Source organism: Vanessa cardui, chromosome 20, assembly GCF_905220365.1.
Source record: "Vanessa cardui chromosome 20, ilVanCard2.1, whole genome shotgun sequence".
NCBI classification, from domain to species: Eukaryota; Metazoa; Arthropoda; class Insecta; order Lepidoptera; family Nymphalidae; genus Vanessa; species Vanessa cardui.
Genome location: NC_061142.1, coordinates 2,975,656 through 3,003,422, shown reverse-complemented (window position 1 = coordinate 3,003,422; position 27,767 = coordinate 2,975,656). Strand labels below are relative to the sequence as shown.

The 27,767-nt window shown below is 34.9% G+C and overlaps 1 protein-coding gene and 1 long non-coding RNA gene across 3 annotated transcripts in view; both read right to left on the bottom strand.

Moving 5' to 3' along the window:
• Positions 1-2,131: 2,131 nt before the first annotated feature.
• Positions 2,132-3,717, bottom strand: LOC124538379. Its single transcript, XR_006966976.1, has 3 exons — positions 3,145-3,717; positions 2,710-2,879; positions 2,132-2,549 (listed from the first exon to the last, which is right to left on the bottom strand). It is a non-coding gene; the product is annotated as an uncharacterized LOC124538379 (long non-coding RNA).
• An 845-nt stretch (positions 3,718-4,562) lies between these two features.
• Positions 4,563-27,767, bottom strand: part of LOC124538552 — a 45,524-nt gene continuing 22,319 nt past the window's right edge. Inside the window, exons 19-58 of one of the 2 annotated variants that reach the window (XM_047115639.1) lie at positions 27,264-27,493; positions 26,624-26,843; positions 25,949-26,041; positions 25,637-25,866; positions 25,076-25,283; positions 24,541-24,636; positions 23,919-24,145; positions 22,851-23,067; positions 22,396-22,491; positions 21,187-21,416; positions 20,883-21,102; positions 20,355-20,447; positions 19,674-19,903; positions 19,031-19,241; positions 18,803-18,898; positions 18,179-18,405; positions 17,473-17,689; positions 17,174-17,269; positions 16,805-17,034; positions 16,349-16,568; positions 15,964-16,056; positions 15,654-15,883; positions 15,024-15,237; positions 14,706-14,801; positions 14,150-14,376; positions 13,435-13,651; positions 13,172-13,267; positions 12,226-12,455; positions 11,524-11,734; positions 10,972-11,067; positions 10,319-10,554; positions 9,466-9,682; positions 8,952-9,047; positions 8,462-8,688; positions 8,008-8,215; positions 7,210-7,290; positions 6,905-7,131; positions 6,130-6,352; positions 5,503-5,610; positions 4,563-4,849 (exon numbers count right to left, since the gene is read on the bottom strand). In XM_047115639.1, the coding sequence (XP_046971595.1) occupies positions 4,638-4,849; positions 5,503-5,610; positions 6,130-6,352; positions 6,905-7,131; positions 7,210-7,290; positions 8,008-8,215; positions 8,462-8,688; positions 8,952-9,047; positions 9,466-9,682; positions 10,319-10,554; positions 10,972-11,067; positions 11,524-11,734; positions 12,226-12,455; positions 13,172-13,267; positions 13,435-13,651; positions 14,150-14,376; positions 14,706-14,801; positions 15,024-15,237; positions 15,654-15,883; positions 15,964-16,056; positions 16,349-16,568; positions 16,805-17,034; positions 17,174-17,269; positions 17,473-17,689; positions 18,179-18,405; positions 18,803-18,898; positions 19,031-19,241; positions 19,674-19,903; positions 20,355-20,447; positions 20,883-21,102; positions 21,187-21,416; positions 22,396-22,491; positions 22,851-23,067; positions 23,919-24,145; positions 24,541-24,636; positions 25,076-25,283; positions 25,637-25,866; positions 25,949-26,041; positions 26,624-26,843; positions 27,264-27,493 (7,232 nt within the window). In that variant the 3' untranslated portion in view covers positions 4,563-4,637. The remainder of the gene's footprint in view (positions 4,850-5,502; positions 5,611-6,129; positions 6,353-6,904; positions 7,132-7,209; positions 7,291-8,007; positions 8,216-8,461; positions 8,689-8,951; positions 9,048-9,465; positions 9,683-10,318; positions 10,555-10,971; positions 11,068-11,523; positions 11,735-12,225; positions 12,456-13,171; positions 13,268-13,434; positions 13,652-14,149; positions 14,377-14,705; positions 14,802-15,023; positions 15,238-15,653; positions 15,884-15,963; positions 16,057-16,348; positions 16,569-16,804; positions 17,035-17,173; positions 17,270-17,472; positions 17,690-18,178; positions 18,406-18,802; positions 18,899-19,030; positions 19,242-19,673; positions 19,904-20,354; positions 20,448-20,882; positions 21,103-21,186; positions 21,417-22,395; positions 22,492-22,850; positions 23,068-23,918; positions 24,146-24,540; positions 24,637-25,075; positions 25,284-25,636; positions 25,867-25,948; positions 26,042-26,623; positions 26,844-27,263; positions 27,494-27,767) is intronic. The other variant, XM_047115640.1, reaches the window with a different exon arrangement.

Here is a 27,767-nt window from a genome sequence, read left to right as displayed (position 1 = left end):
TTATCACAATATGCAACTTTCTTTTATGATATCGTTCGGAAATTTATCCGGAAGATTTATCAACTTTTTGTAAGTAGCAAGTTTTTCCATCGCTCCGACTCTGTCTGTCCTGCTGGTCTCCAAAGTAACTTTCTTAACCTTATTCGAGGATGCTGTGCATATTATATTATAAGTACAATAACTTTTATATATGTATTATGCACAAAATAATGCTCACATGAAATTGTATAACAAGATTTCCCTCGATGTTTCACACGCTCAAATCTGGTAATGATTTCATAAGGCTGTAGATCAAGAGGTTCTGTTTTAAAATACTTGTTGTTTTTGGTGACGATATGCATTGTGTTGGTAGAAGCCTTAGTGGTAGTGATAAACTCCTGTGGCGTTGAAAACATGCCGTTGCTCCCACGTTTTATCTTTTTTCTGATATGGATTGTCCAAGCAACTGATTTTAAGGATGAGAAAATAGTGAATGTATTTTGTTTAGATTCACACTTGTCTAAACAGGAACACATTGATGATGACGCCTAAATTTAGGTTTGGTTCTCCAACAGAGAACTAAAAGAAACTAAGGACTAATTAAGGATAATTTTGAATACGAATATAATTATTATTAAATAAAATTGAATTTGAAATTGAAAATGTAAATTTTTTGCCGTTTCTTCTCCGCTGCGGCTACTTTCCAGCATGTTACTTTCCAAAAATATTTTATCTTAAGATTGACTTTAAATACTTACACTTCATTTATTTTGATTTGAATAGTTAGCTTGGTGAAGTTGAGATTAGAAGGATTTTAATTTATCCATGAAACCACTTTTGCTCGGTACGGCGCTGGTATTGCACCTGAGGGCCTAGCCAAGTTACATTCGTTTCATATCGAATCTCTTTCTACAATCGTTAACGCTTCGGCGTAAGCGATTATAGAAAACGATAAGTTGCTAGCCAAATTGACACGACTGAGTCGATCGCTCATTCTACAATGAACTTAGAAAAAACCTACACTTTAGTCTATGGTTAGCGTTCTTACTAACGTCAAATTAACATCAAAGTTGCATTTGTAAACTTTATAGTTTATACGCAAGATAAACTCTTGTTTTAATTTGAAATTTGGAAGAATTTGTGATAAAATAATAAGTAAATGAAGTATGTATGTATATGGGTGCATGTAATTAGTAATTCCTTTATGACAATATTCTATTGCGGAACGTAATTTAACATTACTGTGACTCGAAATTTTATGTTATTATCCTGCTTAAGGATAAAAGATACCTTAAATGGTGTGATAACTTTTATAGAATGGAATATAAATCTTAAGCAAGCCCAGAAGAATTTGCAGCTTTATTGGAATTCATGGAAAGGTACGATAATTATTAGTTATTTCATAAATATCTTTCTTTATTTGAAAATCTCTAATACTTTAACACTTGAAAGTTTGAAACATAAACAATGACGTGATATGCGACACGAACTAATATTACCATTTACGAAACAAACAAAACATAATTGTGTTTTATTTTTTACTTATTCAATATACCCTTTACTTTTCTAATAGTTTTAACTTGTTCTAGTTATGGCAATATAACGAGGCCCCATCAAGAGACTCAAGGCCGAATTAAAACAGACTGACTGTGGCTGGAATTAGAAGAATTATTGAGCTTCATGTGTGTGGAGTAGTAACAAGGCTAAAAGAAAAAATGTGGAAAAACCTTATGGCATAAAAACCACTGTAAAATTATCATTTTACAGTTTTCTATTATTATCATTAATTGACTTCATTATAAACAATCAGTTGAGTTTCTGGCTTTGTATTTTGATTTTTTAATTCGTGAAATTATTTTTTGTAATATTTAAGAAATCTTATTTTACCTACCTTTTTTATTTTTGTCCTTATGTACATACCTCTACTAAATTATATATATATTTTTAATAATGGATTTTGTTTGATTATAAATGTAAATGTTTTCATTTATATAATAAAAAAATTGGTTGTAATAATAAATTTGTTTTATTATTAAATACATTACATTTAAAATAAAAACTGGACCTGTTTAAAATACAATCACTATACTTATTATTAATAAAAACAATAAATAACTTATTATTTAGATGAGATTAATTAAATAAAAAGTTAATTTATAATTAGGAAATGTAAAATAAAATCATAATAGAGGTTAAATAAACTAACTATATCCTATTCAATAAACAACTTAGCATGGCTATTCTTAAGATTCACTTTGATTACCTACAAAGGCAATGGGTGTGGGATCTTGCATAATTTTATCATATGCAGCGGTAAGTGGTTGGGGTGGTGGTAAAACTAGCTTGCAAAGCTATATCTTATAATAAACAACATGCCATTTTAAATTTTGCTAGCTACATACAATAGTGAAGAACCCTGTCTCTACAGGAAAGATTTCCACTGTGCTTTGAGTAATACAAAACAGCACTCTTGAGCTTGCACATGCATTTGAGTGTATCTTCCCTAAAGTCATGAACTGCATTGAGGATAGTTGTCATCGGCCAAGGGTGTTGTGGATATCCAGACTCACCTGAAAATTATTTTAAAATTTTAGTTAGTCACAAGTAAACTGTTATAGATGGGATGTATTACACCGGAAGAGTCAAAGCTTCTTAGTATCCTTGTAAATTAAAATGTTATGTTTATTAAACGCACTTGATAATTTAAATATTGTAATGTTTAATATTTACTCTTATAAATGCTGTATCTTGTTGAGTTTTCCTATACATGATCCATTTTTCTATGATAGCAGTGGTTCAAAGCATTAAAAACTTCTAATGCATGCACAATCCATTGGGCAAGATGATTGACACCATCATTTCGCTGATCCTTTAGTTAGGAAACTAAAAGTGCACAGCACCTACAAAAACACAAAAATTGCGGAAATTAAATTTATGATAGACATGTCCAATAAAAAGATATACTATATTATAGAATATTTAATATTGCAATATTTAGTATATTTTGGTATTTATGATATTATTATTATATATTTATGTACACAATAATATGTATAAATATATACTTATATGTCGCACACTTTATGTTAAGTGTGAATGTGTTGCGACTGCTGATAGTCCATAATAATTATAAAAAAAATATCAATCAGATTATTAATCACTTACCTTAACTTTAGAAGGAATCTCTTTTGTTCCTTTTAACGAAATTTTTGTCGTATCGTTCACGACAAAGGGCTTCGAAAATAGTTTTATCTAGCCGAAAGTATTTTCTTCTTGCACTGATGATTTATGTTTTTTTTTTTGCGCCTAAACCGCACTTTTTCATTACGAGCACACCACAACATATTTAAAGTATGCATTAAAAAGGTAAAAATGTTTCAAAATTAGGTTTAATAAACAAAACTCTTGTCGGTCATCATATAAGACGCCATTTTTTAGCGTTAACTATTGGGTCTTAAAGATCGCTTAGTTATCGATCAAAATCTTCGAAATCTTTTCGTCCGCGCTTGTCAAAACTGCAACTTGGCTACCATTTTGTATGGAGTTAGCGATTATCGTTGTAGAAACGATTATATTCAATTCTATCACTTTGAACGATTGTCAACTTGTCTACGACTTTTCTATTCGTTTGTTTTGACCACGTGACTTAGCGTTGAGATGACGTCATGCCCATACATTTGTTTAGTTTTCTATTAGCGATTACGATTGTAGAATGTCAACTTGGCTAAGCCCTCTGATCTTTTTATATTAAATATTTTACAACATCATGTCCATTACTTTGATCCCAATGTAAGTTGCTAAAGCTGAAATCACTGGCGTTATGGAAAATCAGAATAAGCGTCGGTACCACAAACACCCAGACCCAAGGCAACATAGAAAACTAATGAACTTTTTCTACAACGACTCGGCCGGGAATCGAACCCGAGACCATGAAAACCGGTGTACACATTCGACTCCGGAGGTCGTCAGGAGGAGGTCGATTGATCTATAGGTTAAAAAGATCTTATGAAACCAATTTGATTAATACGACGTTGATCTGCACAAAATTATTAAAATTTTTATACTGCTCATATAAAGTCTAGGTGATTTTAAATACAATTAAATTCTGCTCAAAACACAGTCACAATTAAAAGTCAATTTCGAAATTTGCTTTCAAAACTAAAAGCATTGTGAATCTGTTCACGCCTCTGTAGCTCGATCCAATGTGACAACATGCTCTTACATAGAAGTGTGAGTTAGTATCGATTGGTGTTCTGTGGGACTTTATGTATCAGAGGTCGCACCATATATCAATCTTTTTAAAACTAGACTTATCGCTTTATTTAGAAACGCTTTCATTTTAAAACAATAAAACAGTTTTCACATTGATTTAATTAATGTTTTATAGGTAATCAGCAATTATAAAAAAGGGTATAAATAATAAACGCTATATATTTAAAATAATCAGGTATTTATTTTACATAATTACGTCATACAATATTTGATATTTTACCTAATAAATAATCATGTTAAGGCTTTATTAGTTTGTCATATTCGATTTTTTTGTGTCTGTCATCGAATAAAAAAAGTTACATGATATTTTCCTGATATGGACAGTTGTATATACAAATGGTAGAAAAACAATCACATTTTAAATAGTTGCTTAGTCTTTAAAATAATTATAACAGCCGCTGCATAACGCTACATATTAATATAATAATAATACTGCTTTTGAATAAGTAAGCTGAACTGGGTTCGTCGCAGTCATCATTCTGTTCGACTCGGACGAAATACGGCTGGTAAAGTTCATCTCGTGTTCCTATGTGTTCGGTTATTTGGGCGTCACCTTCGGCAGTCATTGTTCGTGTACGACTCAGCTTCCAAACACCAACTGTTGAATTTTACAAGTTTATAATCTACACATACATAACGTATTGTATGGTATATAATGTCATTTTAATAATTGTCAATTTAATATAACTCAACGCCAACTCAACATCTGATACATTTATATATAGGATTTGTCATTTCATAATCCTGGAGTTAAATTATAGATAGGATAGTATATATACATAGACGTAAACGCTCATTAATTAAACATGAAATCTCTGAAACTATAGTCTATAAACTTGAAATTTGTTAGGTAGGTTCCTTTTAGGGTTTAGATATCCCCCCACACCCTCTATGGGCGTAAAACGGTGGATGTTTGTGTTTTATGAATTTAGCGCAAGTAAATCCGCAGGATCAGCTATTAATATATAGAATAATCCCCATGTCGTTGTGATTTTTAAAGAAGTTTTAAGATCATGAAATTATACCTTTGTTCAAAACTGTGGTGATTAATTGAATTTTATATTGCTAGTTGAAGTCATAACATAACTGAGAATAATGACTAATAGTCTTGTCCACAATAAGATTATATTTGTCTCAGTATGACTATTATCTTACGAAGAAATTTGTGAGGAAATTTATTTCATATTTAAAAACGGAAACATAGTTAATTGGGCAGAATTTCACCAATTATAGCCGATTATGTTTACTTACCAGCTCGGTGGTACTCTCCGACATTGATGCAACTGTATGCCAATGAATAGGATATGTAGTCGGTCTTCAACACATATAGTTCCATAGACTTGATGGGTGAATCCTCGGCTGAAAGGAAATAGGGTACATTTAGGTACTTATTTTAACTTTTTAAATAAAAACTATTAAAGCAGGAAACAGGAAAATAAGATGATCATTTTGCAGGTCCGTAACTAAAATTCTAATGGCTGTATTTGTATTAATAAGACTGTATTAATATTCATTATAATAGTAAAAATCAAAGTCGCTTTCCACTGTTTGTCCTTACGTATGCTTAGATCCCTAAAATTACGCAAATAATTTTGTTAGGGTTTTTTTAATAGAGTGATTCGAGAGGACGTTTTGTATATAATACATGGACAATATAGTTAAACGCTGATAATTTAGACATTCTCTACTATATTTAGTATCTGAATTGCACCCGTGCGAAGCCGGGTCGGGTCGCTAGTTTTTTATAAAACATGGTCACTTTTTTGATATCTACAAATCTCTGTATGCTGTTTTAAAAAAAAACATATGGTACATTTATTTGTCAAAATTTTCATATTTCCAATTTAGAAAATATTTTGTGATGTAAAAAATAATTACCATTTTCATCACGGGATGGTAAATTGACAATCAGCTTAGCGCTGCCGTCAGTGGAGTTCACAGTAGCATTTCCTATGATGGTATCCAGGACTCCGTCGATGACTTGCCAGTTGACAACAGTGACAACGCCTGTGTTCTCATCGAGAGTGTATCTTGCGCCTGTGCATGTGCCATTCTCGTACGGTTGAGGGTACCGTTCAATTTGGTACCATGTGCCGGAGTACTGTAATTTTATTAGGGTGGTGGTAACAGTGATATAATTCTACTATTTCGTTAAAATAGCTTAAACACTCCAAAGAGTTTTGTTTGCATTTTCGGATTCAGTAAGTTGAACAATAAGTACAAACTATGAAATATTGCTTTTAATTTAAAATTATTAATATACTATAGACATTAAGAAAAACAGCCTATAAATTTCCCACTGCTGGGCTAAGGCAGGAGGCCTTAGCCCAGCCGTGGGAAATTGAAGGAGAGGGTTTGGAACATATTTAACCACGCTGTTCCAATGCGGGTTTGTGGAATGCACCTGTGGCAGGATTTCGATGAAATTAGAAATATGCAGGTTTCCTCACGATGTTTTCCTTCACCAAGGACCACGAGATGTATTATAAACACAAATTAAGCACATGAATATTCAGTGGTGCTTGCCTGAGTTTGAACTCGGAATCATCGGTTAAGATGCACGCGTTCTAACCACTGCGCCATCACAGCTCACTGAGAAGTTTTATTTGCAATTTTGTTACACGTAACTCAACTTGAGAAGTATAAATATTACCTCAGCTGGTTTAAAGTCCTGTACAACGGGAATATCAAGGTCACATGTTCCAGGTAAGATGACTTGGATTCCATTCTGGTCAGGATAATGGAAGCAAGCGGTATCGGACTGGTCCACTGGCTGGTAGAATTGGGGCTCAAGTGTTTCGGTAGCGGCGATAACAGAGCTCATAGCGTTTTGGGCAACGTCAGAGAGTGCTCGAGATTTGCTGTGTTTTGCACTCCATACTGGAATTAATTAATTATTTTTAACAATAATGATTATTTCATAATTGACAGTTTGAATTAAATTAGAATAATTCTCACCTCGTCTGTATTGACTGTCGACGTTTTCACAAGAGTAAAGAAGGGAATATGTGTCGTAATCAGTTGCCAAAACCCACATATCTGAAAAGAATACAAAATTATAGTTAGATTTATTCACGGAACTGGCTCAGACCTAATTAAAGATAAAGACATCTATGACTTTATACGTGCGATATATTTATTCTGATTACATCGGTTGTTCTGGTACTGATCTCCCTTCATTAGCTGATAAAACCCGCAGTGAATGGTGTGGTGGAAAAAAAATCGTTAATTAAGCCAGACTCAAACTAATGTCAGTAAATAAAACCTATTTATATTCAAATCCTCCTACATTGTCCTTGAAAATATCCAACAAACGTACTGCAAGACTAAGGCAGCCCCACGAGTATTATATAAATTGCAAACGATTCCCTAGCAAGAGCCGAGATGACCCAGTGGCTAGAACGCATGCATCTTAATTGATGATTACGTGTTCAAACCTCGGCAAGAAGAACTTATTCGTGTGCTTAAATTTGTGTTTATAAGTCAGCTCGTGCTCGGCGGTAAAGTGAAAACATCGTGAGGAAGAGAACATAGCGGGTTGGAATATGTTCCAAACCTTCTCCTCAAAAGGGTGAGGTGTCATAACCCAACAGTGGGAAAATTTACAGTCTGTTGTAGTTGCTGTTCCCTAGCAAATAGATCCTCGTTCAAGGAAGAACGTTCGAATGTTACTTGTCTTTCCGATATAGTCTGTTTGAAAATAAAAAAAAAAAGCATTACAAGCTTGTTAGACTACTCGTATATAGACTTACTCACCGATAACTTCTCCACTGCTGTAAGTTTTTCTTATTCTTCCATTATTGCTCACTGTAACTATGCTCTCATTGACTTGGGCACTTTTACCGAAAACATTGGTATCAGTTACGCGGTATTCGCTTCCGATTTGTTCAAATCGTGAGCTGACGCAGGTTCCTTTGTAGTTGTCAGTTGGGTAGCTTTCGATTTCGTGCCACCAACCAAGGTACTGAAATTTTTAATGCTATTTTAGTCACTGCTGGATGTCTTTAAAAAATTTTTTTTCTAATTACTAATTACTAAATATCTCAAAGCAAAAAAAATTAGCTACTTGATATTAAAACGATAATTAACTTAAAAGAGTTGGGACATCTGAAAATAATAACTTGCTATCTCTAAAATTAAGTAGCACACGATTTTTCGTAAAATAATCTATTTGTAATAATTGTTTTCTTGTTCATTGATATATAATTACCTTTTCAACGTCAAAGTTGGGTACACCTTGTATGTCACCACACTGTCCTCTGAACAATGGTGCTTCATTCTTGTTAACATCAGGTATATAGAAGCAGGCTTCATCAGACTGATCGTTATCTAAGTAGTATTCGTTCGTGAGACCTTGAGTGTTTTCGACGATGTTGTTGATGATCGATTCAGCCTGACTTGGCAGAGTTGTAGTACGGGATAACTTCCAGCTGGTGACTGAAATGAAAAGATTAAACCGATTAGGTCGATTGTATAGAACATATGGACCTTAACCTAACGAGGTTTTCCTCAAAATCCATCTCCTTGTTGGCTTCGGAAAACGTCGTGAGAAAAGCTCCTCAGGTCAGATGCAGTTTTATCAATAGTATAGATATATATAAAAATGCCATCGTATATTGACGCAGTCTTATTATGCTACTTATATGCACTAAATGGTGAAAAATATATAAGAGAGGAATTAAGTAGATTTGATACTTTACCTTGTCGTCTACCCGTTGGTAAGTCGCGACAGCTGTACACGAGGGCGAAGCCTGTGTAGTCGGTTTCGAGTACATAATAGTTCACTACGTTCGTCACTGAAAAAAAAACACTTAATTGAATACTAATACAGTTCAATGTAATGTAATTGAATGTGTGTTAATTTTCGTGAAAATTACAGTAGATTATTATGTAAGAACAAGATCTTAAGTCACTGAAGAGTACCACCGTGAACTGAGTCAGCTGGAGTGGTGGGGACTAGCTGTGACAAAAACCCAATTTTTGTTTCTAAATTTTGATTTACCATTAAACATTTATTACAAATCAAATATCAGTGAAGAGCTTAAAATAATATCCCCATAAATTTTCTTTTTGTAATAATCATACAGACGCTTTTGTCCTAATTATTTGATTAATATTTTAAAACTTTTCGAACATTTTATGTGAAGATGCATAGTGCGCACTGGAAACATGTACATTTACATGACCATATAAGAACTTATTTAATCGACTAACCTTCATTGTCTAAGTCGAAGGTCACCTCCAATAGTCCACTTCCATCTGTAGATGCAACAACAGCTGTGGCAGGTTGTACATCAAGGGTACGATTGATGACTTGAGTGTTTAAGACCTTTACAGTTGTTCCAGCGCCAACGCTGTATTGTGCACGAGCACATTGCCCACTTTGGAAGGGTTGAGGATAGCTGGCTATTTCGTACCATTTGCCGAGATACTGTTAAATCAATATTATATGGATTATTAAAAGAACTTGCGGAAGGTGATTGTCAAATATATGGGCTGAGATAAGTTATTGGACTATTTTGATGTTTTTTTTTTACTTTTCTCGTTTGAAAACTATCTTGATTCCGTAAACTATTAATAAAATAGGTGCCAACATAAGGCAATTTTTTTTCTGATGTGTCGTGCAAAAAGAGTGTATTGCTATCATTTTTTAACTCGTTACATGTGTGGCATAGATGGCAATCTGCACTAAAGTTTAGTAAATATGAAACCGATTCGGAAATTGATTTTATCATTATGTTTCTTTATTGACAAATTGCCTTAATCATATTTTTTGGACTTTTAAACTATTTTAAATCAATTATTTCTATATTATTGCGTATCTTTCATTGAATTCCAATGTATTTAATTTAACAACTCCAGTTTCACCAATTTTAATATTATTGCTTCAATCGAGTGAAATGTTAATACAAAGCTTAATTAATATTTTTTTAATTTTTTATTCTAATGAATGATTATTTAAAATGTGAGAATTATATCGGTCAGTGAATAATTATCTTTTGTACTAAAGTCAACTGTTTGTTGTCCAATTAATGATGAAATATTGTCAATAAAATAACAAACTTACAGCTGTAGCATTAAAGGCGGCTTTAGCTCTTATTGTTTGGTCACATGGTCCAAGCAATTCGATATTTGCTGGTGGTTCAGTGAACTCTGGGTAGTAGAAGCAACCCGTAAGCGTCTGGTCGGTTTCATCGTAGTAATTTTCGAAGAGCTCACGGGTTGCTGAAACTACTTCATTTATTCTGTTGTTAGCATTTGCTGATAGACCGCTTTGAGCTCTGCTGAGTTTCCAACTGTACACTGTAATGAAAAAAGGTATGTATTATTAAGAGCCTTAAAGGAAAATGTGGCAAAATGAACCTTTTTAATCTGAAGACTGTTTAATTAGCGGGTATTATAACTTCTTCATTTGGCTAAAATCCAAAATACAATTTACCTAATTACTGTTATTTAAGGGGTCATATTTTTCTAAATTTCCAAAGAAGTGTTTTATTGAAGCAAACTAAGTGGTATTTCTAGGGTAAATTGCTAATCTACTAAACACACTACAAAACCTTAAAATACGCACTTAACGAAATAGCAAGGCGAAGAAAACAGGTATCGAAAATGACATGACTTAAGTCCTTTTATAAGTGTATTGCTCTGTTATGTTGATTCTTAAACAATTTTTGTTTGGCTTAGCAAATATTTTACCAAGAGACACGGCCCACATCTTACCTTGTTTATTTGTATTGTTGATGTTTCTACAACCGTATAATAAGGCATAATCATTGTAGTCTACGTCCAATACGTACAGCGTCGTTTCGAAGGAATCTGAAAATTGAAAATTGGTAAAGTCTCTCGTTTTTCCTAACCTTCTTCTGGTTGGTCTTTCTTGGTTATATTTTACTCGAATTCAACCTAATTGTCGGTTTTATATAAATTTTTTTGTTCCATTTGCTGTTGAAACACTTGGGCCTTGGAGTAGTGGTGCACAAAGCTTAATCAAAAGTAGGTATAACATCTCGCCTCATTGCTTCCACTGGTGATAGGAGGGCTGGTACGTTTTTTGCCCAGATGATCGGAATTACGATTCAACGGGGAAATGCTGCTAGCATTCTTGCCACCATTCCGCGCGGTCAAGATTTATACAGTAACTAGTTTTAATTCATATTTGTATTTATTTAAGCATTTAATGTTATTAATTCCTTTGTTTATTAACAAGGGATGTTCTAAGCGTAATTCAATAATTCCAAAACTGAACAATATATGAAACTATTTATCACGAACCTCCTTCGTCGTTTGTAAGGTTTACAGTCAGGACTCCTCGTCCATCACTCGACAGTACTGCAGGTCCGGAGTATGTGCTTTCGCGCTCGTTGTTGACAATTCTTTGAGTCAAACGGAATTCTTGGTTGACTGTATTGAATTCGTTGGTCACGCATTCACCTTCCTGTAGTTCTGATGGGTACCGAGAGATTTCGTACCAAGGTCCTGAGAACTGAGGAAATAATAACGTTTTAGTCGCTGGAGAATTAAAAGAACAGGAAGGAGTAAGCAAGTACAGCTTGCAAACAAGATTAAGGCCATCTATCTTTCAAAGAATTTCTTGAAACGTGGAGTACGTTTCAAGTTTTTTCTTGAAACGTACGTAATTTAAAAAAATATTTCGTATTGCGTATAATCTGTACATATAATAAAATTGGAGTGTCTGTTTGTAATATTAAAATAACCACTTTTTAATAAATGCATATGTATGTATAAGCGGAACCGAATTTTTTTTTACAATTTTTGTCTGTCTGATTGTTCCGGCTCACCTCTGGAACTGATTTTGACAGGACTTCCACTGGTAGAAAGCTGATGTATCAAAGTTAGATAAGGTTTTTTTAACTTAGATCACAACAGTAGTTTTTTTGTTTCAAACGCGTACAAAGTCGCGAGCACAGCTAGTAAATAAAGAAGATAAATAGCATAGCTAGTAAATAAACTTACAGCGTTAGAATTGAAGCCGGTTACGACATTCAAATTGCTGAAGTCACACTGTCCGTCCTGGAGTACAGGACCGCCGTTGTTGTCAGGGTAGTAGAAACAGTCTTCATCCGTGTGGCCTCTTGTGAGGTAGTAGTCTTGTCTGAGAACCGGTATTGAGTTGATGACGTTGTTGATAGCGGTATTCGATGCCGGAGTTAGGGATCTTGTTCTACTTAATTTCCAGCTGCTCACTAAAAATATACGAGAAATGTTTAGGAAATATTTAAGAACTTTTACGTTGTTGTCTTTATTGTATTGGTACATTACGCGACAAAAGTATCCTTTATAAGGAAGCTCTAGCGCTGTATGTTTTTATAGTTTTCTTAGATGGCATTCAAAACATTAAGCGCTGCAGTGAGTTTTAGTTCCAACTCTTAAAAGTATTAGACCTAATAGGCTATTTGACAATGCGAAAAATAAATTGTGAATTATTGTAATCAGTGTATATTATGAGTTTAAAAAAGGTTATTTACTAACGAAACTTGAAAATAATATTTAATTTATTCTGAAATCAATAAATAAAAATGCATTTTTAAAACGTTTGTCACGTGACACAAAACGCTCCTGATTGGCCGAGCTTATGATGAAGTCACTTACTTGTACACCTTGCTTTTCTACTATATATACCACAGATTAAAATACAGCAAAGTGACATCACCGACCACATTGCAGCGCTATATTGTCCATGTACCGTTTTCGCGCGTTATTTAAATATGGAATTTTTAATATGATATTTTTCGGCAAATATGTACTAGAAATAATAAAAACAACTTTTACAGGGTTTCTTAACCTCTACTAAATAATATAAAATGGATTTTAAAAACCAGTCAAATAGCCTATTGTTGAACGTTCTTGTCTATCTCAGGATATATGTTATGATTAATAAAAATGATAGCTCGAGTCTTACCGCTACGATATTCATCGTTAATATTGGAGCAAGAGTACACAAGGGCATAGTTGGTGTAGTCGGTAGACAAAACCCAGTATGGTGAGAACGTTGTAACTGTGAACAAAATTAAAATTATTTTTCAATGATTTATTATTGGAATCCTCAAAAAACTTATACTAAAAAGAAGGTAATCATAAATTTTACGAATTTATTTAACAGGCAGGCATAATTTGAGGATACCTTAAATGATATATAATCTAGCAGTTAAAGGATTAGCTTACGATTGGTGCCAGCGACAGGGAAGGATACGGTCAGTTTAGCTGAGTTATCATTCGTAGAGGGTACTGCAAATCCTTCGATCGTGTCGAGTTGCTGACCAACAACTTGAGTGTTGAAGACCTCGACTCCAGCGGGAGTCAACGTGTATGTGGCGGTTGGACATGTGCCATCTTGGAACACGACGGGGTAGCTCTCAATATCATACCATTTGTCCATATACTAGAAGCAAAATAAACAACATCAAAATCAAAATATCCTTTATTCAAGTAGGTTTTTACAAGCACTTTTGAATCGGGATTTAACAACTTTTTTTTAATTAAGTGAAGCTACCACTGGTTCGGAAAATAGGTTCTACCGAGAAGAACCGGCAAGAAACTCAGTAGTTACTATTTTTCAGGTCCACATGTATTAATTCCAAACTTTTTTTATCGTCTGCATAATCTTGTACCGAATAATATGCTTTCTTTACCAATGTATTTTTTACAAATGATTTAAATTTATGAAACGGCAAAGTTAAAATGTCTATGGAATTTTTATTATAGAAACAAATATCTTGCACCAAAAAGGATTTATTGACTTTGCGAAGTCGGAAACTTGGCGTTATAAGTTTATCCTAACTTCTTGTGCACATATGATGACTGCACATAGAAATGATGACTTTGTCCGATCTTGAATAGTTTGATACCAGAAACTGTGTCTTAAATTTTGATAACTTACCGCAACGGCGTTGAAGTTGGTGACCACAGGAATGCTTTCGTCACATTGTCCTCTGAAAACGACCGGGTTACCATCAGGGACGGGGAAGTAGAAACAGCCAGTATCTGAATGATCGATTCTATTGTAGTAGCGTTCATTCAATACATCGATTGTGCTGATCACTTGGTTGATCCGTTGTGTAGCGGTGGCTGATAACTCCCTTGTTCGACTTAGCTTCCAACTCCAGACTATAAATTAAGAGTTAATGTTCATGATTAGAATGAGTTTTTTTTAGTTTTTTTCTATAAAGGCAAAGAAGATTTAGTCGTAGATCGAGATCTGAAAATAATTTTACTATCTGTGACTCATAAAAAGGGTATATTTAAAAAAGGTTGTATTTTATTTTATGATTAATTAAACTGAACATTCAATTAGGCTTAAATGAACATTTCTATATAATATGAATCTATTGTTAAAAAAATTTCAGCCTCCTTTGCTCCATATTGAATTTTAATAAAAAAATTTTGGTTGATATTTTACTGATGGCAACAATATTCTTGAGGTCTAAGGAATTTACCTCTACGTTGTTCTGGGTTGATGTTCACACAGCTGTAGACGAAAGCGAATGAGGTGTAGTCAGTGTCAAGGATCCAATAATCGGACGATTGGTCAGCTGAAATAATAATCGCGATTAACACATGTTTATGATCTTTAAAGAAACAGAAAACTATCTTTGCACGTGACAAAAACACACGCACACACGCATATACACAATTTGAACAGCGTGGTGAAAACTCCAAACATTTTCCTCAATAAAAGGAGTTCTTATTTAAACAATAGGTCACTTAATATAAAATAATTATAGTATATAGTCTTGTAAAATATAAGTACTTACTGGTAGGGAAATTAACCAGCAGTTTAGCGCTGCCGTCTGTCGTTGCCAAGGTCGCGTTACCGGTTATAGTGTCTAGTGCCTGATTAATAACTTGTGTGTTATAGACGTCTACCCATCCACCAGGGTTGAGGGAATACGTGGCGTCAGTACAGGAACCTTGGAGGCTTTGGAATTCCGACGTGTAAGTCTCAATCATACGCCAACGGCCAGTGTACTATAAATTGAAAATTTAAGTGAAGAAATGAAATCGAATATAGTTAAACATGTACGTACATTACGACACAAGTTAGATGTAGCATCGGCAAATTGAATGAAAACGATTACTGCCGATTTATACAACCAATTCAAATTGGTCCCTATCGCGCCATTCGACGCTATTCGTCGCTATAGATTCTCGCGTCAGTTCAACCCGAGAAATCATGCATGTAAACCGACGTGTCAAATTGACGAATATATTAGGTCATATCATATTACAAGTTATTATTACGTTTGTGTAAAGATCATATTAATATAAGAAATAAATGTTGTTAATTTGGGATGGCACACTCAATTCGGATGTGATCGATTTTACGAATTTTTCCGATGCGATATCTAAGTTGTGTCGTGTATAGCATATTATGTCCAACTAACCGCATCCGGTCTGAAGTTTTGGACAACTGGAATATTTGGATCACACTGTCCATTAAACACGACTGGTTCGCCAGGCCTCAATTCCGGTAAAAAGAAGCACGCTCTATCTGATTGGTCGATGTTTTCGTAGTACATATTATCCAGGACATCGATTTGGGCTATTCTATTATTGATTGCGGTATTTGCAGCAGCCGACAATGTCTTTGATCTACTTAATTTCCAACTGTATACTGAAATTAATTTTTGGTTAGTATTGTCATCTAATTATAAGGTTTTTTACTTGCATGATATAGGTGTTTATTAAATTTACCTGCTCTAGAGTTTGAATCGACGTTAACACAGCTATAAACCAGCGCGTAGTCATTGTAGTCTGTGTTCAAAACCCAGAAAGGAATTACGATATCTGAAGAGGAAATTATACAAATGAATTCCTTTACAAATAAAATAAATGTAAAGTGTAATATAATACAGAACATTTATAACAATGGTGATATATATTGCATTAATTAGTTCCCCAATTTTAAAGAAGGAATCAATGGTTGAAGTTGTTACTTAAATTGGATGGGAGCTATCAAGACAATTGATTTTGTTACCAAAGCCCAATTACTAAGAGGGCTTAGTTATTTTATCCAAAATTATAAAAAAAAATAGTAAAATTTAAAATATATAATGATAGATTAATATAAAGGTCTTACTAATTCCGCCAGATGTAAGTGTGATTGTCAATCTTCCGCTCGAGTCTTGAGCTGAAGCGAAGGTGACTCTGCTGTTAGTGGCTCCAAAGACTTCGTTTATGACATTAGATGACACAAGATTTAAGCTGTTTGTAGAGTCCAGGGAATAGACGTGATTGATACATTGTCCACCTTGTTGATCTTTTGGATAAGCCGATATTTCATACCAAGTGCCTTGGAACTGAAAGGGCAATTATATATAAAATATTGAATGACATAATACATTATCCAATTGTGTAGTTAAAATAAGCAAAACATAATACCAAATACTTTGGTGAAAGTAACAGTTCAAATCAAATTAAATAATCATTAAGTTAAAAATAAATGTAAAACAATTAAATGTTCACCACAATCAATAATTCGTGATATCTTACCATAGATTTGGCAAATAATTGTTAGATATTTGATATAACTTACTGCAGCCATGTTAAAGTTGGGTATGGCTTGTATATTTTGGTCACACTGTCCAGGGAATACTACTGGTTTTCCTGGTTGAGGTTCTGGATAGTAGAAACAGCCTTCATCAGACTGGTCGTCACTATTGTAGTATCTATCATCCAGAACTGGTATGGTATTTGTGACTGCATTGATAGCTGATGCTGCGGCAGCCGTCAATTGTTTTGTCCTACTTAGCTTCCAGGACCAAACTGAAAGTAAAAACAATAAATAGTAACCATTTTTGAATAACTGGCGAAAAAAATCAACAAAATGTGTTTTCAAAAACAAAGTAAGGTGGTCCAAATTGAATTTTGTCTTAGATATTATACGAGCTTAAAGATACATTACCCATTCGATGTTCAGCATCAATGTTGACACAAGTGTAGACGAGGGAGTAACTCTGATAGTCGGTGGCGAGGACCCAGTATGGTGTTTCTGTTGTGACTATAAATAATTGTTACATTAGAAGAATACAAGAAACGTATAAATACTTTGTAATTCCTAGTCAAAGATAAAGCAGAAATTATTTTTAAACATATGGAAAGCAGCTAAAATATATTTTCTGTTCTAGTACAAAAGCAATACTATCCTGTAGCTGTAGTTTCTCAATTGGATATAAAGGAATAATAAGATTGAAAGAAACTTACAATTGGTTCCTGCTACGGGGAAGCTGACAATTAGTTTGCCAATGTCTGCTGTAGTTTCGAAAACTGCAACTCCAGTCATAGTATCAAGAGTTTGATTGACGACTTGAGTGTTGAAAACATCAACCACACCGTCACCAAGGGAGTAGAACGCATTGTTACATGAGCCTCCTTGGAATTGACTTGGATAGGATTGGATGTTGTGCCACAAGCCCAAGTACTGAAAAAAATAAATGAAATATAAATGGTAAGCTAAAATAAAAATGCTGTTTTTTTATTTACGCATATTTTGTTGCTTAGTGGTAAGTCACCATCGGTCCACTAAGCACATTTACATTGCCGTTTTAAAAAGTATTCAACACCACTATTCAAAGAATTTTCAAGTTTTTATTTACCTCGTGGGAAGGAAAACATCGAGAGGTAACCTACATGTGTCTCATTTTGATGACAATTTGCCACGTATGAACCCACCAACTGGTGTTTAAGCAGCCCCAAAATCCTTAATGGAAGAGGAGGGAAAGGCTCAAGCTCCAAACGAATGCGTTGCCATTTTTTGGCAAATAAGAGGCTATGTCCCTTATGCATTATTAACACTGACTCTCTGGTGGTATTTAACGGTATAATATGTGGTAAGTGAGTGCCATGTCAGGTGAACCTTTCACCAAGTAATCATGAATTAAATTATGAATAAAAAAAATATGGAACTCACTGCAGCTGCATTGAAATTAGTCACAACTGGAATATTTTGGTCACATTGTCCTCGGAAAATAGGTGTACTAAGACCGGGAGTGGGATAGTAGAAGCAGGCGGCGTCGGACTGGTCTACGCGTTCGTAGTATCGGGCGTTCAGGACGTTGATTCTGTTGACGACTTGGTTGATCCTCTCCACTGCGTTAGGTGTCAGTTGGGATGTTCGACTGAGTTTCCAGCTGGTGACTGAAAAATATAATATGATTAGGTTTCATTATAACTAGTAATTTTCAAGCCTAGAATTAGTAAATCGATAGCACAACTTGAGAATGAAAAGATCGCTACCTGGCTATTTCATTTCATATTAAATTTTTTATATATTATATGAGACAAAAAAAACTCACAAGGTTTCTTTCGCCGGTTCTTCTCAAGTTAGGGTGTTTTTTTTCGAACCAGTGGTACTGTTTCAATTGACCGTCAATAAGAAAGTTTAATACTTCTATTTTAAATTAAAGTAATTTGAGTTTGAGTTTATAAATTGAATACATTTGGTAAATTATTTATGGGAGATAATCGAAAGTCTGAATGTAGCTTTAAATTTAATGGATCTTGTAATTTATTTGGATTTCAAAATATTATTTACCTCTACGCCGATTGTTGGGTAAGTTTCTGCAGCTGTATACTAATGCGAAGGAGTCGTAATCTGTATCTAACACCCAGTATGGAGATGGTTCGGGGGCTGAAACGAAAAAGTTTTAGTTATTTAACAACCTTTAATTGCAATCGTCATTATGTTAACGATGAAACAATATCTCAGATTCATATATTTTTCAATGTGTAATGTTATTAAACGCATCATTTCTATACTTACTGTCAGGGAATGATACCAGTAGCTTAGCGCTGCCATCGGTAGAGGCTACAACAGCTGTGCCATTGATGGTATCGAGCTGTGCATTTATAACTTGAGTGTTGTATACGTCCACTGTGGCGCCATCCGCATTGAGAGAATAAGTGGCGTCATTACAATCACCATTTTGGAATGGTTCTGGGTAGCTTTCGATCAAACGCCATTTTCCTAGATACTAAATAATAAAACATAATTAATATCCAAAGTGTAAAAATACGTATAGTACCATACAACTTAGATGTAGCAGCGGCAAAATTCGTATAACCGATCACATCCGAATTAAGTACTCTATTCCAAATTATCAAAATTTATTTCTTATGTGAATATGACCTTTTACACAAATGTAATAACTTGTCATATGACCTAATATATTCATCAATTTGACATGTCGATTTATATGTACTTGCTTTCTCGGGTTGATATGACGCGAGAATCTATAGCGTCGAATGGCGCAATAGGGAGCTATTTCTATTATTGGTTGTGTAAATCGTTAATAATCGTTTTTAATTTGTCGATGCTACAACTAAACTGTGATGAAACTTATCTTAGCTGAAAATGAATCAGTACTTATATTTATATTGAATTTAATAATTTTCTAATAACTTACCCTTGCAGGTATAAAGTTTGGCATTGCAGGAATAGTTTCGTCACACTGACCAATAAACTCAACGGGTTGATTGGGTACTGCTTCAGGGAGGTAGAAGCAAGCGTCGTTTGATTGGTCAATTTGTTCGTAGTATGTGTTATTTAGTACGACTATATTAGCAATAGCGTTGTTTATTGCATTATTCGCTGCTGCAGTTAGTTGTCGAGTTCTGCTGAGTTTCCAGCTGTATACTGAAATATAATTGTGATTTTGTTAAAATTGTGCGTCTTTTAAGAACCGAATCTTATAATAGCTATTTGAGTGATTCATATCGGAATAACCGAGATGGCTCAATGGTTAGAACGTGTGCATCTTAACCGACGATTGTTTAAACCCGAGAAAGCACAACTGAATATTCATGTGCTTAATTTGTGTTTATAATTCATCTCGTGCTCGGCAGTGAAGGAAAACATCATATGGAGCATCGTATGAAATTAGACACATGCAGGTTGCATATGTCTAATTCCATAGAAATTCTGCCACATGTGTATTCCATCAACCGGCATTGGAACAGCGTGGTGGAATATGTTTCAAACCTTCTCCTCGAAGGGAGGCGAGGCTTTAGCCCAGTAGTATGAAATTTACAGGCTGTTGATGATGATATCGGAATATTATAATATATTTTGTTTTAAATTTACGTACCCCCAGTGAAGTCGTTATTTAGATTAACACAGCTGTACGCTAAGGCATAGCTTGTGTAATCCGTGCTCAGGATCCAGAATGGTATAGTAATGACTGAAACAAAAAAAATTAAATAAATAAAATGGATAAATGCAGATTATATATTTTATACACGACAAAACAAGCAATAGTCACAAGACAATTTTGATTAATTTAATTCCGCTTACAAATGAATGCGATAATTATATGTTAATAAATGGGAAGAGAACGACTACATATTAAAGTATGACTGTAAATAATTTTTTTATGGTATAGGTTGGCGGACGTGCATATGGGCCACCTAATGGCAAATGGTCACCATCACCCATAGACAATGAAGCTGTAAGAAATATTAACTATTCCTTGCATCGTCAATGTGCCACCAACCTTGGGAACTAAGATGTTATGTTCCTTGTGCCTGTAGTTACACTGGCTCACTAACCCTTCAAACCAGAACACAACAATACTGACTACTGTTATTTGGCGGTAGAATAATTATAAAAGTAGTACCTGATCCACCAGCTGTAAGAGTGATGGTCAACCTTCCACTAGAATCTTGAGCAGAAGTGAATGTCACTCTACTGTTGGTTAAGCCAAGATTTTGATTATTGACGCTAGATGAGACCAAATCCAAGACGTTATTGGAGCTCAAGGAGTACCGGTGGTTGATACATTGACCGGTTTGCTGATCCTTTGGATACGCTTCAATCTCATACCAATCGCCTTGGAACTAAAACAATTCGATAATTACTTTCTGCTGTAAGTTGTTACGATAACATCGAATTGAATATTTGAATATTATAGATAAACTTACGGCTGCCATATTAAAGCCTGCTACAGCTTGTATAGTCGTATCGCACTGGCCAGGGAATACGACTGGCACATCCGGTTGGGGTTCCGGATAGTAGAAGCAACCTTCTCTGCTTTGGTCTTTCTGTTCATAATAACGGTTGTCGAGAACAGGGATGGTGTTGATGACATTGTTCATAATAGTTGCTGCGTTTTGTGTCAAAGCCTTTGTTCTACTCAGCTTCCAAGACCAAACTGAAACGATTAGGAATGTAAGCATTGAAATATTCAGACATAACTATTTTTTTTATGGTATAGGTTGGTGGACGAGCATATGGGCCACCTGATGGAAAGTGGTCACCATCACCCATAGACAATAACGCTGTAAGAAATATTACCTTACATCGTCAATGTGCCACCAACCTTGGGAACTAAGATGTTATGTCCCTTGTGCCTGTAGTTACACTTGCTCACTCACCCTTCAAACCGGAACACAACAATACTGAGTACTGTTATTTGGCGGTAGAATAACTGATGAGTGGGTGGTACCTACCCAGACGGGCTTGCACAAAGCCCTACCACCAAGTGGTAATCTACCACCAACTAATTCAAATTCATTCGGGAGCTATACATTTTGAATATAATTTGGTGTTTTATGGTAAGTGGAACTTAGAAAAAAAGGGTGGATTAGTTTAATGGTATCGATTTAAGGGTGAAATTTTTTTTCGGAATAGTGACGTAATTTTAAGTAATAATATTGCAATATACTTTAAAATTAACAGACCTGCCTTCCTATATGGATCAAAGTGTTGGGCCACACAAGGGATGAATGAAGACTGCATGTAGCGGTGATGAGAATGTTTAGAGAATTGTGTAGTGTTACGCTAATGGATTGAGTAAAGAAAGAGTACATAAGAGGAAGTTTGAAAGTCGATACCGATAGCCGCCAAGTTATGTGGAACGCGGCTATTATGGTATGGGCATGTTATGCGGAGGAACGAGGAGCATAATGTGAGGAAGGTCTTGACCATGAATGTTCATGAGTATAGGGGCCGGGGACGACCAATGAAACGATTGATGGATTGTGTGAAAGATGATATGGCTGGAAAAAATCTTACTTCTGTTATGACGTCAGATAAGGAAGTATGGAAGAAAAAGACGTGCCGTGCCGATTCCAATTTAAAAAAGGACAGGAGGATGATGATCCTTTAAACTAAAATTTAAATATACATACCTTGTCGTTGTTCCGAGTTAATATTGACACACGTATACACGAGAGAGTATGACTGGTAGTCCGTAGCGAGTACCCAATACGGTGTTTCGGTAGTTACTACAATAAAACATAAATAAGTTTTAGATATTGTCACTGATTGTTCATGTACTTAATTTGTGTTTATAATTTTCGTGCTGGGCGGTGAAGCAAAAAAACGTGAGGAAACCTGCATGTGTCTAAATTCATAGAAATTCTGCCACATGTGTATTCCACCAACCCGTATTGGAACAGCTTGGTAGAATAGCTTAGAATAGCTGCTTTAGAAGTACTCTGAATACAATCAAACTATATTTCTTTATGTTAATAAGTGACATATTCATGAAGACTCTTGATAGTTGTTTAATAAAAAAATCAAATTCATATAATAAATCATGTAGGATTAGAAATAATTCAATTATATTATTTGCATGACTTACGATTGGTACCAGCAATGGGGAAGCTGACTATAAGTTTCGCGGTTCCATCGGTTGTCGCCAGTCTGGCAACTCCACGCATAGTGTCCAACCTTTGGTCGATGACCTGAGTGTTGAACACGTCTACAACGCCATTAGCTAGTGTGTACAGTGCGTTGTTACACGTGCCCTCTTGGAACTGAGTCGGATAAGAAGCGGTGTCATGCCACAAGCCGGTGTACTGGAAATTATAAAAGACAATATAACAATCGAATGAAGGAAATTCTGAATAACGTCATGTTCAATAATTATGATTTGGTACATGACTTTTTGGATCTATATATTTCCATCATCAGTGATGAACCAAAGGAAAAATAATTGAACTAGTTTCAGGTGGTCACCGGCGCCGTACGTTTTAACGATTTCTTACATGACATCAACTCAATCTTGGGTGTTAAGACATTGTATCTCTTGTGTTTCAGTTATCTTTACTGAATCCTTTAAATCGGAACACGACAATACTAAATATTGTTGTTTGCTAACTGAATACAGGCGTGATTGTCCTTTTTGCGTAAGATCGATAGCTATACCCCGATGTAAGGAATTACTAACAATCCTATCTTTCCTATAACGCTTAAATTTTATTTTAGCGGCTGCGACAATGACCCAGTGGAAACGATCCTGAAACCTTTTTACATGTCTAGTAGTTATATGAACGATTGCGCTATTTTTCGAAACATATCACCAATAACTTAGCAATATGACCTATCTGAATATATAGACGGCTATTAACAAAACTTCATAAACATACTAGCGGTCCGTCCCGGCTTCGCCCGGGTGGACGTAAGTTCTGTTTATTTATATTTTTTGGTAGTTTTATTTTCCGACATGTCTAACAATTATTTAAACAAAAAACTTAATAAATTATATACCTACACCTTGCTCAGGAATCACTCTGTCTATTAGTGAAAACCAAAAAAAAAAATGATAATCAGTTCAGTAATTTAGGAGTTTATCGCGAACATTTAGACAGACAGACGAGGCCGGGCCGATTTTGTAGTGATTATAAATATGAGTATTCTGTATACTTACTGCTGCAGCATCGAAATTGGTAACAACTGGAATATTTGGGTCACACTGTCCTCGGAAGATGACAGGCGCAACACCTGGTGTGGGATAGTAGAAGCAGGCGGCGTCGGACTGGTCTACGCGTTCGTAGTATCGGGCGTTCAGGACGTTGATTCTGTTGACGACTTGGTTGATCCTCTCGACTGCGTTAGATGTCAATTGGGATGTTCGACTGAGTTTCCAGCTGGTAACTGAAAAAAAAGAAGTTTTAACTTTCAAACTGATTAAGGCTAAGCTGAACACATGAGCCAATTATTTATGGATCAAAAAGATGTGGAACCATTTGCTTTCAAATAGAAACTGGTTGATCAGTCATTATTTACAACGTAGACGATGTCTAACGAGTTGAAGAAATTTATGACCAATTTAAGTTTTATATGACTTCAATCCTTAGTACAAAAACGTGATCGATTTATTTCTTCCGAAAAAAATATTTGTTTCAGGGAGTAGCTTCGACGCAGATAATGTCGACATTATCGCTTCAATCAGAAAGATTTTAAAGGAAAATTATAAAGTGACGATTCAACAGAACTTTAGGCTTAATCGAATCAAATATATTTTGATTTAAATATAATGTATTGTTTACCTCTGCGTCTGTTGTTTTCTAAGTTTCTGCAGCTGTAAACCAGCGCAAACGAGTCGTAATCCGTATCTAACACCCAGTATGGAGCTGGAGTGGTCGCTGAAACATAAATGATTAAATTATAGCACATCAATGTATAAGTAGATTAAAATATTGGGTCGTTTTAATGAGAGTAAATTAATGTCATCATTATCTTTTAGTATTGTAATTATCAGTTGAATTGAGATATAAATATAAATAAATACTTTGGACAACATCACATATATTAATCCCAATGTAAGTAGCTAAAGCACTTGGAAAATACGAAGTAACCACGGTACCACAAACGCCCAGACCAAAGACAACATAGAAAACTAATGAACTTTTTTTACATCGACTTCGGGAATCGAGTCCGGGACCTTGGAGTGACGTACCCATGAAAACCGGTGTACACACTACTCGACCAGTGAAGTCGTATGAAAACACATTATTGCAATCTATGTGATATACATAAATTATATGGACGTAAGCTAGGTAAATACATAAATGTGAAACTTACTGCCAGGGAAAAATACCAAGAGCTTGGCGCTACCATCATTGGAAGCTAGGACAGCAGTGCCGTTGATAGTATCGAGTTCCTGGTTCCTGACTTGCGTGTTGTAAACGTCCACTGTGCCATTTGCGTTGAGACTGTATGTAGCGTCATTACATTGACCTACTTGAGATGGTTCTGGGTAGCTTTCGATAAGACGCCATCTTCCTAGGTACTAAAATTTACAAAAAAGTTAGAAATGTGTCTCGTAATTTGTCAAGTCCTGTATTACCATACTGGATATCTTACATACATATATAATTGTATATAAATAACGTGAATTTGTATTTTTAAATGTTGAAAAGTTGTTCAGTAGTTACTGAGTTTCTTAAATGTTCTTCTCTGTAGAATTTACATTCTGAACCGGTGGTAGCTTCAATTAATATAATTTGCTAAATGATTTAATTAGATTTGAACTAATAAAAGATGTAGGATTTCTATAATATTTACTATCAAAGATAAATGATCTCGTTTCTATGAAACTTAAAATTAAGAACTGCATATTTTAATAGGTTTTTGAATACTTACTCTGGCAGCGTCAAAGTTTTGTACAACAGCAATGCTTTCGTCGCACTGCCCATCAAACTCTACAGGTTGATTTGGTACTGCTTCAGGCAGATAGAAGCAAGCTTCATCTGATTGGTCGATAGTTTCATAGTATCTATTCTCCAGCACGACTATATTTGAAATGGCATTGTTGATTGCGACATTAGCTGCAGCGGTCAGCTGTTTAGTTCTGCTAAGCTTCCAGCTGTATACTGTAATAAAATATTTATAATATAATTAAATAAAACATCACAATAATTGATTAATAAATGAAATTAGTTAGATTTAGTTTACCTGCAGCGAAATCGTTATTTAGATTAACACAGCTGTACGCCAAGGCATAGCTTGCGTAATCCGTACTGAGGATCCAGAATGGTATAGTAATGACTGAAAAATAATAATATTAAAAGTTAGTTCAGTTATTAAACTTGAATAGATTTCTTGATATAACGTGAGTATTGCTTGTGATGATAAGAAGCTTTAATAAATAAAAATTTTAACAAAAAGAAAAGCCGACTTCAAACAAAACACTATTTTAAAACAAATGAATATGCACTAAAAAGTAATAAAAATAATTGCGTATTCAACATATTTTTTAGAGTACTCCTAAGTAAAATGAAATGAAAAATATTAGACTACTTAAAAGTCGATTTACGATTATATAACGTAGTTATAGTTATTGGTATATTTGGAGCCGGTGTCAGCCACGGTGCCCTTGCCCCAACAATTAAAAGAAAGAAGCGGTACGAGCGCCTTGATTGATCCAGTATATTATTGTATAAAAGGTAATTTGTAAAAAACATATTTGTTAAAGTATTCTCGTATTGTTTTTTGATAGATATACTCTAGGGTTTTCTTGGCTGAAACCGACTCCAAATATAGCAATAATTATAGACATACATTGGTAATGTATTTTCTAATAAATTGACGATGATGAAAGAATTTCAGAAAATATATAATAAACTGTACCTGATCCTCCAGATGTTAGTGTGATAGTCAACTTTCCGCTGTTGTCTTGAGCTGATGTGAACGTCACTGTACTGTTGGTGATATCAAGAATTTGGTTCGAGATGCTAGACGAGGCCAGATTCAGGATATTATTAGAGGCCAATGAGTATTGATGGTTGATGCATTGACCGGTTTGCTGATCCTTTGGATACGCTTCGATCTCGTACCAATCACCTTGGAACTAAAACAATTTGATAATTATTCTATACTGCAAATTGTTATAATAAAATCGAATTAAATATTAAGAGCCGATGTAGCCCAGTGGTTGGAACGCGTTCATATTAACCGACGATTGCGGGTTCAAACCCAGGCAAGCATGATTCATCTTGGCGTTGAATGAGATCTTTGTCCAGTGGTAACATATGTAGTAGGTGTTACTTATCATGTTTGGCATTTAGTTCTTCTATGAAAACATTGCGAGGAAACTTGCATGTGACTAATTTCAACGAAATTTTACCACATGAGTATCCATCAACCCGCATTGGAGCAACGTGGTGGAATAAGCTCTAAATCTACTCCTCAAAAGGAGAGGAGGGCTTAGCCCAGCAGTGGGAAATTTACAGGCTGTTAAAGTTAATGTAAATATTATAGATAAACTTACGGCTGCCATATTAAAGCCTGCTACAGCTTGTATAGTCGTATCGCACTGGCCAGGGAACACGACTGGCACATCCGGTTGGGGTTCCGGATAGTAGAAGCAACCTTCTCTGCTTTGGTCTTTCTGTTCATAATAACGGTTGTCGAGAACAGGGATGAAGTTGATGACATTATTGATAGCAGTTGCTGCGGCTGTTGACAACTGCTTAGTCCTACTCAACTTCCAAGACCAGACTGTAACGAATCAAATTTATCTCTTAAAATTACCTACCAAGGAAGATGTGCGGTAAGTTATTCTTACATCAAACCCAAGACCCTCAAAACTTGAGAGGTTACGTCCCTTGTGTCTGCAATTACACTGACGTACTCACCTTTCCGGTTTGAAAACCCCAACAGTACTGCTGTTTGGCGTAGAATATTTGAGTTTTTAATTACGAGTGAGTGGTCTCAGACTTTTTATTAATTTGTTTTTCGTTTTGCAAAAATGAATATAAGTTCTAATGATACA